Source organism: Lotus japonicus, chromosome 2 (genome assembly GCF_012489685.1).
Source record: "Lotus japonicus ecotype B-129 chromosome 2, LjGifu_v1.2".
Classification (NCBI taxonomy): domain Eukaryota; kingdom Viridiplantae; phylum Streptophyta; class Magnoliopsida; order Fabales; family Fabaceae; genus Lotus; species Lotus japonicus.
Window position 1 is genome coordinate 61,688,015 of NC_080042.1, and position 14,439 is coordinate 61,702,453.

Sequence of the window (14,439 nt, forward strand, 5' to 3'; positions counted from 1 at the left end):
TTTTCTAGTACATTGGAAATATGATTAGTATAAATATAATTGACCATTGATGATGTCTATATATTAGAAATTTATCATAATATATTGATACTATATACTTATTGACATTTTTATATATTTAAGCAAATTGACTTATACAATGATTGAAAGTTATAAGTGTATTTAGAAATAAATATATGACATATTTAAATACCTTAATATGAATTGTGTGATTTTAAATTGACACTCCGACTCTATGAAACCAACATAATCAATCTTGTTTAGTTTCATCTCTACCAAGTAGCTTATATTATTATAAGTCTCATTGTTGAAAAAATTATTTCAGTATAATTTAATCTGTTAGGTTATAAGTTTGATAGCTTCTTTACAGATAAGTTTGTTAGCAAACGTAAAACTCTTGTTGTGAAACGGGCCTTTACCAAGTCAGGCTTTCGAGAAGGCTAGACCAGACTTGAAAAAAAGCCTTTGACAGGTCACAGGTCAGCCTCAGTCCTTAAGATTGTTAAACAGGCTAGGCTTATTTACCCAAAACCTACCTGGACCCAGCTTATTCTCATCCTTACCCATATTGCAACCTTTTGCAAGGTAATCAACCACAAAGTTTTCTACTCTAAAGATATGGGAGACTTTTATAACATTAACAATTTTGTTTAATTCAATGCATTCAGGAATTTCCAAGGTCTTGATCGATGATTATTCACCCACTCGACTGCAAGGCTTGAATAACTTTCTACAACGATGTTCTTGAAACTGAATTTTGGCAGAATATAAGAGCATTTAGGATTGTAAGTACATTTGCTTCAAATGCCCAACCCTCGCAAACATCTTTAGAGAAGAAACCCAAATTTTGTTTTCTTTCATCTCTTTCTTGTTTAGTGCTAGGCATGAAAATAGGATCATTTTCCATAATAGGTCTAGTCTCCTAAAGTAATTTGTGGTCGAAGTTTGACACGTGATAGGTTTTTTTAGGTTTGGTCTCACTTTTTTTAAATTGTAGTCATGCCTAATAGCCTATTTAAAGGCTAATAGACTATTTAAATGTGTATATCCTATGCCAAAATATTTAAGTAGAAGTTGAAAAATATTTAACCAAACCACTTTCGAATCCTTCAAGATTCAATGGTAGTATAGTAAATGGTTATTATCGTCCTTAGAGAATTCGTAATACAACACCGTTCTTTCAAGAAAACACTTCAGCAATGAGTTCAAATGGTTTCAGCTGATTGTTTTGAGATGTGTTTTGATTATAAAAGAAATTGGTAATATAAACAAGTTTAAAACAGATTGAGAAAACTGTTAGGATTGGGATTTACACATCAAATTTCATGTATCCTATAGTTCAACATATAACATATTTTTGATTTCATCATATCAACTCTTATCTACTTCATTAATTTCTTACATGAGCATATTAATAGTTCACTCCTCTAATTATCGATGTCTCGCATAACTAACGAAGCAAAATGTGATGGATATAGATGTTAAGAGACTAACAAATTAAACCTAACCCTATGAGTAGCAACTCGGAAGATTAATTAGATAATACAGCCTAAATCTCATTCAAATATGTAGTTTTCACTCACACATCATCTCAAATCATGTTCTAGTTGATCAAGCTAAAACAAGCATTAAGAACAAGATCATATCATTGAAACAAGAGTAGATAGGATAGATCTATATATGCAACAACTAATATAGATACATTAAAGTCAAGTATTACACTAAATCCCAACAAATAAAAGCTTAGTTATCCATAGACATGGAAGCTACACAAGCTTACAAGAGTAACTAAGATGGAAGTGACAATCCGTGTCGTCCTCGGCGTAGCTGCAGCTCAATGGAAGCTTACCCAACCTCTAAGTTCCTTTCCTTTCTCTTTTCTGTCAAAATCTCTCTAAAACGCAAGTTCAGTGTTGTCCAAATTTCAAAATTGGCTTTTATGATGTGTTGCCACGTGTCTGGCTGTTGAAAGCCCCTTTTTGGTCGCTAGCGGCCAGTTACATCAATGGAAGGTTATTAAACCGCCTTGGCTCGGAGCGGGCTCTAAAGACCGTTGGGCGCCCGACACACTTTCAAACTTACTTTTTCTTGCTAAAACTTGTCATTTTCCTTGAATCTTCAATGCTACAATACAAGTTTAGATGAAAATCAAATTTAAGTACATTCTACCTAACGTTCACCACCAATCAATAAAAAGAAGTAGGATTTTTTCAAGATTTATCATGAATTCACTACAATAAGTACTTAAGTTGCTCATTGAAACTAGATAAAATTCGCATTTCATGGAGACCAACAAATATATGTGTAAATAAGTCAATAAGCTCAGTTAAAATATACGTAGTGAAACAAATCTATAAAAGGCTAACAAGATTATAGTTTAATAGGTATGGTGAAAATAAGTAGGATTGGGTTGTACTTTCAAATATCTAAAAGATTATTTAATATTATAATAGTGACTTATTATTATTTATTATTATGTAGAACAACCTATTCAAATCCATAAATAAATAAAGGCTTAAATAACCTTTTGGTCCTTGAAATTGTAAAGGGAATTAAATCTGATCCTTGTAAAATTTTTGCATCAAATTGGGTCCCTAAAATTGTTTTTTTAATCTAATTAAGTCCTTTTGCTCAATTTTGACCGGTCAACGGTCCAGTGGCAAGCCTAGTCCGCTATGAACGGCCACGTGGACTTTTTCACATCAATTTTAGTCACTTGAAAAATATTTTAATCAATTTTAGTCCCTGTTCTTCCACCTTCTTCTTCTTCCTCTTCCACCTTCTTCCTCTCCCACCATAACTCAAATCTCATGAATTAAAAAGGAAGAACAAGGTGAATATGATGAACATATAGTTTTTTTAGGGTTTTGAATTTTTGTGTTTAAGGATTTTCTGCAAGAAGGCTTAATGGGAGAAGAAATGTGAAAGGATTGGCATGGAGAATTTGTTCTAAGAGAGGTAAATGGCTTTAGGACACTGATTTGGGTTTTGTAGGGGAGTATCCATTTGGGTTGATGGTGTCATCAAATGGAGGTGGGTGATGGAAGGACTCGGTATTGATTATTGTTCACAGCGTGATAGGAACTTCGGGTGGTTGCGTGGTAGTGGCTTTAATGATGGTGCGTGGTAGGGGCTTTGATTTGGGTTGATGATGTCGTTGAGTGGCAGAGAAGTTTCAGATGGTGATTAGGTAAACCTAAATTAATGAATGTCACATTAGTAATTTCTGTTACATTTTAGGTATTCCTCTGACGGAAGGATCTAATGTTCATAAATTAAAAATTGGGAGTTGTTATTCGGACCCCCCCCCCGACATCTATTCGTACCCGTAGTAACTTGTGAAACCCTAAAACACTCATGTCTGTGTTTCTATCGCACTTTGTAACGGCGTGACAAATGCAATTGTAAATTGTGTTAGCCACGCTCTTTTAAGATGCGTGACTACGCACTTTAAGCGGCGTTAGCGTCGCACTTTGAAAGTGCGGTAGTGACGCAGCTTAAAAGAGCGACACTTTTAAATGGCGTCAGGCATGTCCACTTCATATGATTTGGGAAGGTTCATTCTATAATGAGTCAAAACAAATAAATAAACAAATAGTAAGCAAAATGAAAATTGTTTACTACATCTATTGCAGACCAGACCTACAATGTAACGCACCTTGAAAGTGTGTTAACGCCGCATTGCTAATGTGCGATTGTAACGCACTTTGAAGGTGTGAAGACAATATCACACTTTTAAAGTGTGTCGTTGTTGCACTTAATGAGTGCGTTAGTAATGCATTTAATAAGTGTGACTATCACGCCGTTAATGAATGCGAGAAAATCCAGATCGCGAAATTACAATATAGTACCTGACAAAGAGACCGATGAAGAGAGGCGACCGGTGACGATAGTGACGGAGCAGCCTTTGGCGGTGGGGGTGGCCGACGACAAGAGTGGGGGAGGTCGAGGGAGGGAGTTTCTATTATGGGTATGGAAGTTGAAGAAGAAGGAAAAGAGAGAGAATGTTTGATGAGAGGAGGGGGGGAGGTTGAAGAAAAAACAGGAGAGAGAATGTGAGGGTGGGAGGAGGGGGTTATTTTCAATTTTTTCATTAAGGGTATTTCTGACATTTTACACATTATAGGGAGTATGAATAGATGTTGGGGGTTCGAATAACAATTCCCTTAAAAATTACTAGATTAAAATCACTCTTTTTTAAATATTAGACATCTAAAGCGTACAATGACAATAGATAAGTGATCCAAAATGCAAATAAGCCAGACTGTTCTATTAAACTTCAAAGACTCTCAAAATTGTATGAGCTTGACATTTTTAATTAAATAAATTTTAGAAAATAGTTTGGCCTTCCTTATTTATTAATTTATCTAATATGTCCTGTGTTGATATAGTCTATGTTATATGGGATTTGGGTTTGGCACCCCACCTATTGGGTTTGGCACCCCATGTATTCAATACGGAAATTTAATTTCCGTTTTCAAAACGGAATTTAAAATTCCGATTTGTTTTTTATATGCAATGAACGGTTGAAAATGTGCCACATATGCTAAAATACATAACGGTTTTTTAATTTCCGTTTTTTTCGTATTAAAATCGGAATTTAAATTCCCGTTTTTAATAAAGTGGGGTGCGAAACCCAATAGGTGGGGTGCCAAACCAAATTCCCATGTTATATGTCTCTGCGAAACTGTCTGAACTAATTCTGTTCCTACATACAAATCTTTAAACTCATGGTAATTAAAACGAAGGTCACTGCTGGCGCACTGTATATATAGTGGGTCATTTCAACAATAATATTGACAATCTTACGAACCTCACCTAGAAGAGACAACGTTACCCATTTTAACCCGCAACTGTTAAGGTGATGTTACCAGTTTACCAAAAAGCAAAGCATCTGGGGCAGAAAAAATTATGGCCCCTATTGACTACAATGCCCTTGAGGGTGACTTCACATCCTCATTATCACCTTTATAAAAGCTGCTTCCAGTGAAATTAATTAGCCTTCCTGCACAGTCACAACTATGGGTACTATGGTCTATCAAAAAAGTTATATCTGCTCCCTGCTTCTAACTTTCAAGTGAGAGCCATGGCAAATAAGGATGAAAAATATTAAATAGTCATAATTTTTCAAATAGGATGAGTTGGCACTGTTAAATTAAAAGTTTCGGACATGATAAATGCTATTGGTAACTTTAACTTTTTTTTCTCTAACAACATGTACTCTAAATTATTCCATCATTTTCAAGTAAGAAACATTTATACTCACATTATTTAAGAAAATTTAATGTATAAAAATTAGTAATTATGATATATAGAAATCTAACGGTACCAATACCTCATAATACACTCAGCTCTATTACACTATATTTTTTATTGCAAATTATGTGGTATCCTGAAATTCTTTTGGGTACGGTACCTCAACTAGATGAAATTGTGAAATTTAAAGGTAGAGAAAGAGAGAAGATTATACCTTTTAACTTTTGTTGGAATCTTAGACGTCATGTTTGTTGTTGCATCTCTTTTTAAGTCAGAATCTAGTGGTGGAAGTGGAAATGTATGCAATGTAAGAATAAGAGAGTTATTGACCACAATAAGGGTGAGGTATGGAAATTGGTGTCTGGCGAACGACAAGATAATGAGATAATCTACTAAAATGCTCATGAATGATGGTGCTAGAGGCTCTTAGAAGTTAAAAAAAATTGGAGATAAAGAGGTTTTACATCATTTAAAGTATCATACCCTCATTTAAATTAAGGTACCACAACAAACACTTTTTTTATTTTCTATCACATTGAATGTCATGTTTATTATTTCCCTCCTTTTCTTTTTCTCACACTCTGTGTGTCCATACTCATTGGGTGTCTATCCAACATTTTTCACATATTTCCTAATGAAAATCACACATGTACTACTAAATCCGACCCATTGATCTTGGTAATTAAATTTAACTTGTACAACAACCATCATTCATTAAATATTCTTTATGAACTGTAACCAAAATTAAGTGAAATTTTCCAAATTATACAACTTGGATTATAATGAGTGATGTTGGAGAGAGAGAGTGTGTGAGAGAATAGGAAGCTTACGTGTGTATTGGGGGGGGGGGGGGGGGGGCTTGGGCCTGTATTTATGCATGCAAAGCAAAAAATTTACTGTGTAAAGAAATTATGAGGGTTTTGTTTCCTTGTGGGGATATTTCCTTTTTTCAATTTTTTTATTTTCATCTTCTGGAGCCCATTGAGCTGCTTGTGGGATCAAGTTTCGAGCTTTAATTTGTGATTGGGTCACACACAACACAGTCTCTCTTTTTGAAAGTTTATTAAGGAGGGCTATTACAGACAATCCCTGCTGAAGATGAGAGTTGGAAAGAAAGAAGAGAGGAACCCAGAGAGAGAAAGAGAAAAGAAAGTGAGAGAAAGCTGATAGCCAAAAAAATAAAAAGCTGAATGTTTAAAAGCAAGTTAAAAGAAAGCTGAGAGGAAACCGAAAGGAAGAAAGGAAGACCTTTTATTTTTTTTCTCTCTTCTTCTTCTTCCCTCCTTCTCTATGTTCTCCCTCCCTCCTAGCTAGGCTTTGTTTGTTCTAGCTAGCTCTTTCATCTTCTCTTACTTTTGTTTCAGTTAATTCTATCACTAAGATAGCCATATTGATAAGGCTATTACCACACAAGATATCATACACATCTCAAACACTAACCACATAGAGTACCATGATGTTAGCCAATAACTTATCTCCATCTTCAGTTCCCACTTCTGATCCTTTTTCCTGCACTGAGAATGGCACTTCTACTGCCATCAATAAAAGGAAGAGAAGGCCTGCAGGCACACCAGGTTAATTCACACCCTCACAATCCAATTTCGCTAATCAGTTATAATTATTATGAATTTCTTTCTGTCACAATCCATTGAGATTCAACTCTTATCGTTTCGATTCGTTATATCTTATTATATTAAGTATCTATATCCATATCTATATATTAAAATTGTTAATTCTATTTTTATTTAATCGAACTTGGTTTGGTGGTGGTGATGACGAATTACTGTTTTGTCCACCTACAGATCCAGATGCGGAGGTGGTGTCTCTCTCACCCAAGACACTACTGGAATCGGATCGCTACGTGTGCGAGATCTGCAACCAGGGATTCCAGAGGGACCAAAACCTGCAGATGCACCGGCGGAGGCACAAGGTGCCGTGGAAGCTGCTGAAGAGGGAGACCCCGGTGGTGAGGAAGAGGGTGTTTGTGTGCCCAGAACCAACCTGCTTGCACCACGACCCGTGTCACGCGTTAGGTGATCTCGTTGGGATAAAGAAGCATTTCAGAAGGAAACACAGCAATCACAAGCAATGGGTCTGTGAAAGATGCTCCAAAGGCTATGCAGTGCAGTCTGATTACAAAGCCCATCTCAAAACTTGTGGCACCAGAGGTCACTCCTGTGATTGTGGCCGAGTTTTCTCAAGGTTAGTTTAATCAATTCATTTCATATTATTACAAATTTTTTTCTTCAATCTGCAACCAAGCAGATAGATCTATGATGATTTTTTCTATCTAGTTCATTTTCTAAACCATTTTTTTCAAAAATTCTATGATTATGGTTTGAGCAAAACTTTCTCTTGTTCTACTTTGGATTTGACTTCAGAAAAGGGAAATATATTTTTTGGAAAGGAATATATATATGGGGTGGAGAAACAAAAGGAGATTATTAATTAAAAAGAAAAAAGTTTGAAAAATATTTGACTGATGGAACCTTAATCAATTTTTTTTTATATTTTTTCAACAAGAAGATCACTGTTTAATGACAGTTGGGGTAGCACGGTTTCCAAAGCTCCGTTTTCCGTTGGTCACATAACCGTTTTGTGTTGTGTGGTGATGGTGGTGGTCTCAAAACCATTTCTGCCATTCCACCAAAACCACCACCACCACCATCTTATAATCATCTTTTGTGGGATCATTATTCTTTTCCTTGACATTGCATTTTCTTCTATGAGAGCACTACAGAATGAATCTCAAAATGGGTGTGAGTTCTTGACTTTCTTTTGTCCTTTTTAATTTAGTGGAAACTGGAACCTCTCCCTCCACCCCCCACCATTTCAAAACTTTTCCATCCACTTTTTCTTTGTCTCTTTCCCTTCCTTTTCCTTTCCATACACATTTTGATTTTCCTCTAGAACTCTATATAATCATGAACCCTTTTGAGTGGATCAATACAATTATACAAAACACTAACCAATAATGGTACTTCTTTTCCTCATCTTACATGCATATATAATAGGGTGGAGAGCTTCATTGAGCACCAAGATGCTTGCAACATGGGGAGGCTCCGCCCGGAATCTCAGCCGCTTCAGCAACAACCTCCAGCTGCATGCTTGTCTAGAACTGCTTCAAGCCCAAGTCCATCCAGTGAAACAAACTTCAGCACAGGCCCTTGGCAAACCAGGCTTCAAGTAGTACCACCAAAGCCCATTGAAGTACCTACCATTTTCATGAACCCTACTCCTATCCATCCTCCTCCTGAAACCTCTTCCAAAAACAACAACAAACTCCACCCTAATTTGGAGCTTCAACTTCAACTCTCCACCACCAACAACAAATCATCAAACCCCATTGAGCTACCTTCTCCAAAGAATGATCAAAACATTAAGTATTCAACTCAGCTTCAACTCTCAATTGGGTCACCAAATTCCAGAGAGAAAAATGAAGCCAGCAATAATAGAAACCTATCACCAAAGGAGAGCAGCAACAGCAATCATGAGAAGGAAAGGCCACTTGGTGGTGGTGGAGGTAGTGGTGGTGGTGGTGCAAACATGGCTCTGATGAGGAACATTCAAGAGCAAGCAAGGGAGAACTTGAGGATAGCCATGGCTGAGAAAGCTTATGCTGAGGAAGCAAGGAAACAAGCCAAGAGGCAAATTGAAATAGCTGAGCAAGAATTCACAAACGCCAAGAGGATAAGGCAACAAGCACAAGCTGAACTTGACAAAGCGTACAACTTGAAAGAACATGCAATGAAGCAAGTAAACTCCACCATGATGCAAATCACTTGCCATGCTTGCAGACAACAGTTTCAGGCAGCTCAAGATCATGAGAACTCCTTGGTGTTCAGCTACATGTCTTCTGCCATAACCACGGAAGGTGGCGAAGTAGAGAACGATCATCATGGAAAAGATAACTAACTACTCTCAGATATCTCCACCATCATCTTCTTTTCCATGTTTACCTTTCTTTAGTTTTTTTTTTTTTTTACTTCAAGCTAATATCTTTGTGAATTGGTATACCAAGTTAAGTGAGTGATGTTGATTAATTATGTAAGGTGGGATTAATTAATAGCGTGACGGAGGAAAGAGTGTATTAATTCTTCATGTATCTTGAAGGTTATTGTGAGATGCTCTTTGTTAATTAAATTTGGTATAAATGCAACTATATAGTATGATAATTAAAAGGGTTTCACCACAGCTTTACAACTATATAGTTAAATTTTGATTCCTTAATTATTTAATTCTTGCTATAACAATATAGTCCGTGCTGTAATGATGGCATGTGTGTATATATTATACAGTATATATTTGGATACACGCTAAAACATCACAAAGAAAAAATTAAGGTAAACAGTTATAAAAACTAAATAAAATTGGTTTCTCTGCTCATGATAATTTTGGCTCATTTTCTACTGTATCTTTAAATATGAACATGGAGATATGGATGTATAGGTTTGTATGTGTATATAAATAATTATTATTATATTGATACATATCCATCCAGTCGTTGGTTTTTCTGCATTGTAATGAATAAAAGTCAGAAAACACTGAAATATAAAGTTTTGGTTGTGTTGGATTTTGTGTTTGGACTATGTGTAGATCTTTGTTGGCACAGGCCAGGTATGCCAGAAAACGGAGAAGACTGTTTCATTTGATATATGAGCAATAAAGAAGTGCACTTAATTAATTACTGAAAAAAATTGAATATATATATGAGAAGAATGCAAGTAGCATTAGCAATATTGCTGATTCAGAGAGAGAGAAAAAGAGAGGAGTCAGAACTCGTCCTTCCTTTTAGGCTGCTATTCTGGCGACTTATAAATGCGAATAAAAAGCAGCAGCATGTTTTTCAGTGCCACTGTTGTGAGGGGCTTAATGACAGTCACAGAGATCAGTCGTCCCTCTCAAGGGTCCTCAAACCACACAGACACAAACAAACTCTATTCATCATCATCATCATCATAACCTTCACTAACTCACGTTTCTCTCTCTCTTCTCTTTCTTATCTCTCTCTTTCTCTTTCTCTCTCATTCACAGCATAAGAATCAGGGCCATTGCAGAAAACAGGAGCAGCATCTTTCCAAATATGCAGAGACCATTCAAAGCTTTTCTGGTTGTGAAAATTAAGAAAAAGAGAAAAAAAAGAAAAAAAACAGTTGTTATGTGACATTGCTGCATGCTTCTATTCTACTGTTTGTGTATGTGGGTGTGTGCATAAGTGAGTAGTGCAATGTTGGATTTTGATTACTAGCTAGCTACTATTGAGGCAGTAGTAGAAAAAGCCAAAGTTATGAGCTTACTTAAAGGGTTCGTGTGTGTTTGTGTTTGGTTTCACGAGCTACATGCTTTTTCCTTTGGACCATGTGCTTCTTCTCTCTTGTTAATGTATAGCTGTACATTGTCTCCACTTTTTTACCAGCTGACGCACAATATTTGCAGTGCCGAGGGGACCTGTGTTGTAACAATTGCATGCCTCCTTCACATTAAGTCCAGCATTGGAGTGGATTGTATTTGAGTACGTATTTAGATACAAATTGAGTACAAGATAAGAAAATAAAGGAAAACTTATTCTTGCTCTTCTGATTGTCGCATAACTGAGCCATTAATGATTATTTAAGATAATAAATTTCATGTATTTAAACTTCCCAAACATCCTGAAAAAAGTTGGGTTTGTCGGTTGAAAAACAACTAACCACCAGTCTCATCATTATTTGTCTAGTAGCTACGATTTTCTCGGGTTTAATTTTATGGGTCATTGTTTCTCCGGATAAGTTAATGCAGGTTGAACCTCTAAAAAATTCGAAAAAATGAAGATGAGAGGATGAGAACAAGCCAATTTAATTTGTCACTAACTATCAAACATAAAATTGATAACATATATTATATTTTACACTAGTCTTGAGCCCATGACAGAAGATAATTTTAAATAGGAAAAGAAAAAACGTGGAAAAAACCCTAATAATTAACACTTAGTCTTGTTCAATGAGTGACTTGATCTTCAACTTCAGGTCTTAACATGCAACATTTTGATCTGTCTGTTACTAGTAAGTCAAAGTGAATTTTTTTTCTCAGCAAGATCAAAAGGAAATAGGTGAGACAAATGGAAGAAGCGAAATTTGGGGGATTAGGGTTCAGGATGAAGAACTAAACCCAAATCTCGGTCCCATAGTTGAAACCATAGAGAGATCCGCCATATCCAATTATTCTTCATCTTCATCTGTCTTCTTCTTGCATGCGACAGGGGAGAAGCGGACCTTGCAGAAGAAAAGAAACCAGAAGCGGCGGTTTGGCTTCTGCAAAAGGGAAATTCTAGGGTTACGGTTGAGTTCCATCTTCGTCGGGTCTGTTGTGAGAAGAAGAAAAAAAAAGAGAAGCGGTGGCTATGTCGGAGAGTAGTGAGAAGAGATAAGAAGACTGGTGGTGGATGGTTGTTTGTTGTGAATGGGAGAAAGATGTGGTGGCTGACGGTTATGATTTGTTGAGAAGGGGAGAAAAGATGTGGTGGTGGCTAGTGTTGCTGATTGCTCAGCCACAAGTGTGAAGAAGAGGTGAGATTTTGATAGAGAGCTTTAGTTACTTGCATGTTATGAAACAATCATTTCAAAAATTTAAGTTGTTAGGTAAATGACACATGAATGATTTTATGTTATATTTCTAAAATAAAACTATAACATTTTAATGAGTACACGGAGGAATACCCTAATTAGTTTTCCCCTTTACTTTTGAAGAAGATGAGTGTTTCATATATCTAGTGTACACCCTAGTATGCACAACACAATTAATGTTGAGTTATGGTATGTTTGATTGCAGTTTTTAAAAACTGTATTTAGAAAATGTTTTCAAAAACTGTTTTTCAAGAAAAAAACTATTTGAGTTAGATTTTTTTTTTTTTGAAAAGACTTTAAATTAAAAAATTGCAATCTGAAAACTAAAAACTGAAACAAAAAACAAATTTCAGTTGTTCTGGTATTTTAGTTTAAAAAACTAAAATTGAGAATTGTTTTAAAAAACAAACGGGTTTTTAAGGGTATGTTTGATTACGGTTTTTAAAAAAAAAAATTATAATCTAAAAACTGAAGAAAAAAAACATTTTTTAGTTGTTTTGGTATTTTAGTTTTTAAAAAAAAATTAAAACTAATTTTGGGATTTTTTTAATTTTTCAGTTATTAATAACAGAAAACTGTTTTCCAAAACCATATCAAACAGACACTATTAAATTTTCAGTTTTTTTTTTTTTAAATTCAATAATTGTAATCAAACGACCCTTAGCCAGGGTTACCGTCGAGTAGTGTTTCTCTGATTCATTGCTTGCGGATTCCTTGATCTGTCGTCCTCCATCGGCTTTCCATGAGAATCGGTGGTCATTGGAACCATTTGTCACCTTCTTAATCGGAGGTGGGAGATTCGTTTGCTGCATACTCTTCGAGAGGGAAATTCTTGTGCTAATTTTTTGGCCAAAGCGGGTGCTCGGCAGCAGTTTGCGTTTCACACTGTGGTCACTCCCCCTTTGAAGCTTGAGCCTTTGCTACTGGCGGATGCGCTAGAAACTACTTTCGTTAGGACTTAGCGGCTTTTTTCTGTTTTTGTTTTTCTTCCTGTTTTTATTCGACTCATGTATCAAAATAAAACGACCCTTAGCCCGTATTAAATATTAGAATTTTTTTATTTCAAAATTTTCATACATTTACTTAAAGAAGATATATATTGGATTAGAAGATGGTTACCCCATTTGATTTAATTTTTGTGTTACGTACTTACAAAACTGTCAAACTGAGTTCTTATATATAAATGGCTTTAGTCTTAGCATAGCTTAACATTTCGGTGAATTTAATATGGTAGACTATAGGTTCTGTATCCAATCATTCGTCTTTTAAATTTGCACAATAAATAATTAAATATACATATATGGTATGCTAGAGGTCCATATCTAAGTACACATAAATGAAAAGAAAGTGAGAAAAATTAAAACCTAAGAGCATCATGACTGAGTGCTACTGTGCTAGCTACATGTACAAACTCAGTACATAGATCTGATTTTGTTTTTAGTTTCTCATCTCATCAATCAACGGTATGTGACCATAATGAATGATATGTCTTATTCAAAAACTATAAGCTTTTTGAGAAATTTGCGAGATTGATTTTGCAAAAGTGGCATGTTCCAGAAAATAAATTGTTTTGTTTTGACAAGTCTTCATATCATTATTGAGGTTAGCGGATAAAGATGTAGTAAAGAAGAAGAACAAGGAGCATTTTATAGGGACCTCACCACCAAAGATGTATAATAGAAGGAGAAAATAAAACCTTTCAAGGTTGGTTGAGTGGAGTACGACAGAATCCAACATTTGATAAGTTGCGGGTTTAATCCTTATTCATCATTTTAAAGTGAGATAAATGTAAGTCTTTCACAAGTTTGTTTGGGTTCTAGATAGCTGTCTTTCTTTGATGATCAACTGTAGCAGTATCATTCCCCGGGAAAAGAAGGTAGATATATAAATTAATGAGAAAAGAAGGAAAAAGACCCTTCCATATATAAAGCTTTGGTGCATCTATCTTGTCCTGGCATCACATTGACAAATGCCCGTAAAACAAGGATATCCTATTTAATTTGGGGCTGAGTCCTTCACAAACAGTGCTAGTGGTAAATGTGAACAAGCCGCAGATTGTGCTAATCACTTCTTTTACTTTTTCTAGCTTTATCTATATACATTACAAAGTCTCTATCTTTTGGGTACTCATCATATAAGAAGAGGGGTGAAGCTAGCTAGGGAATTATATCTTGCTTGTAAAGAAACCTAAGAAAAGATGAAGCATCATTTTTCTCTAAGAATAGAATGGTTTGATTTGTAAATGCTATATATTAGGAGGGATTCTGGTCCAACCCATGAATAAGGTTTAATTTTGAATTTAATTTCAATGCATTGATAGAGTATAAAAAATTACACTTTCAACCAATCATTTTTTATATAGAAGGGTAGGGCAAAGCCGAAACAACCAATCATATTTTAAAGGTGTATCTGAACCATTAGTGTAAACTTAGATTGCAACGGTTGTGGGTTTGAAGAGGTATTAGTACTGTTTAAAGTATTTGGTGGAGGATCAATTTGTGTAAGATTCACAACATCAGTAGATAAGAGTTTTTTTTTTCTTCAAAGTCTGTACCTCTTGAGCCAAAAGAAAAGACTCAAC

The 14,439-nt window shown here is 35.4% G+C and overlaps 1 protein-coding gene across 1 annotated transcript; it reads left to right on the forward strand.

Annotated features, from left to right (window-relative positions):
* Positions 1–6,254: 6,254 nt before the first annotated feature.
* On the forward strand, positions 6,255–9,452 carry LOC130738691 (zinc finger protein SHOOT GRAVITROPISM 5-like). The gene is made up of 3 exons (XM_057590795.1): positions 6,255–6,830; positions 7,059–7,458; positions 8,271–9,452. The coding sequence occupies exons 1-3, from the start codon at positions 6,710–6,712 to the stop codon at positions 9,169–9,171; spliced, it is 1,422 nt and encodes a 473-aa protein (XP_057446778.1). The 5' UTR covers positions 6,255–6,709; the 3' UTR covers positions 9,172–9,452.
* Positions 9,453–14,439: the final 4,987 nt, after the last annotated feature.

Coding starts and splice junctions, on each gene's coding strand:
- LOC130738691 (XM_057590795.1), top strand. CDS start 6,710: ATGATGTTAGCCAATAACTTATCTCCATCTTCAGTTCCCACTTCTGAT. Junction 6,831..7,058: donor AAGGCCTGCAGGCACACCAG/GTTAATTCACAC, acceptor GTCCACCTACAG/ATCCAGATGCGGAGGTGGTG. Junction 7,459..8,270: donor TGTGGCCGAGTTTTCTCAAG/GTTAGTTTAATC, acceptor CATATATAATAG/GGTGGAGAGCTTCATTGAGC.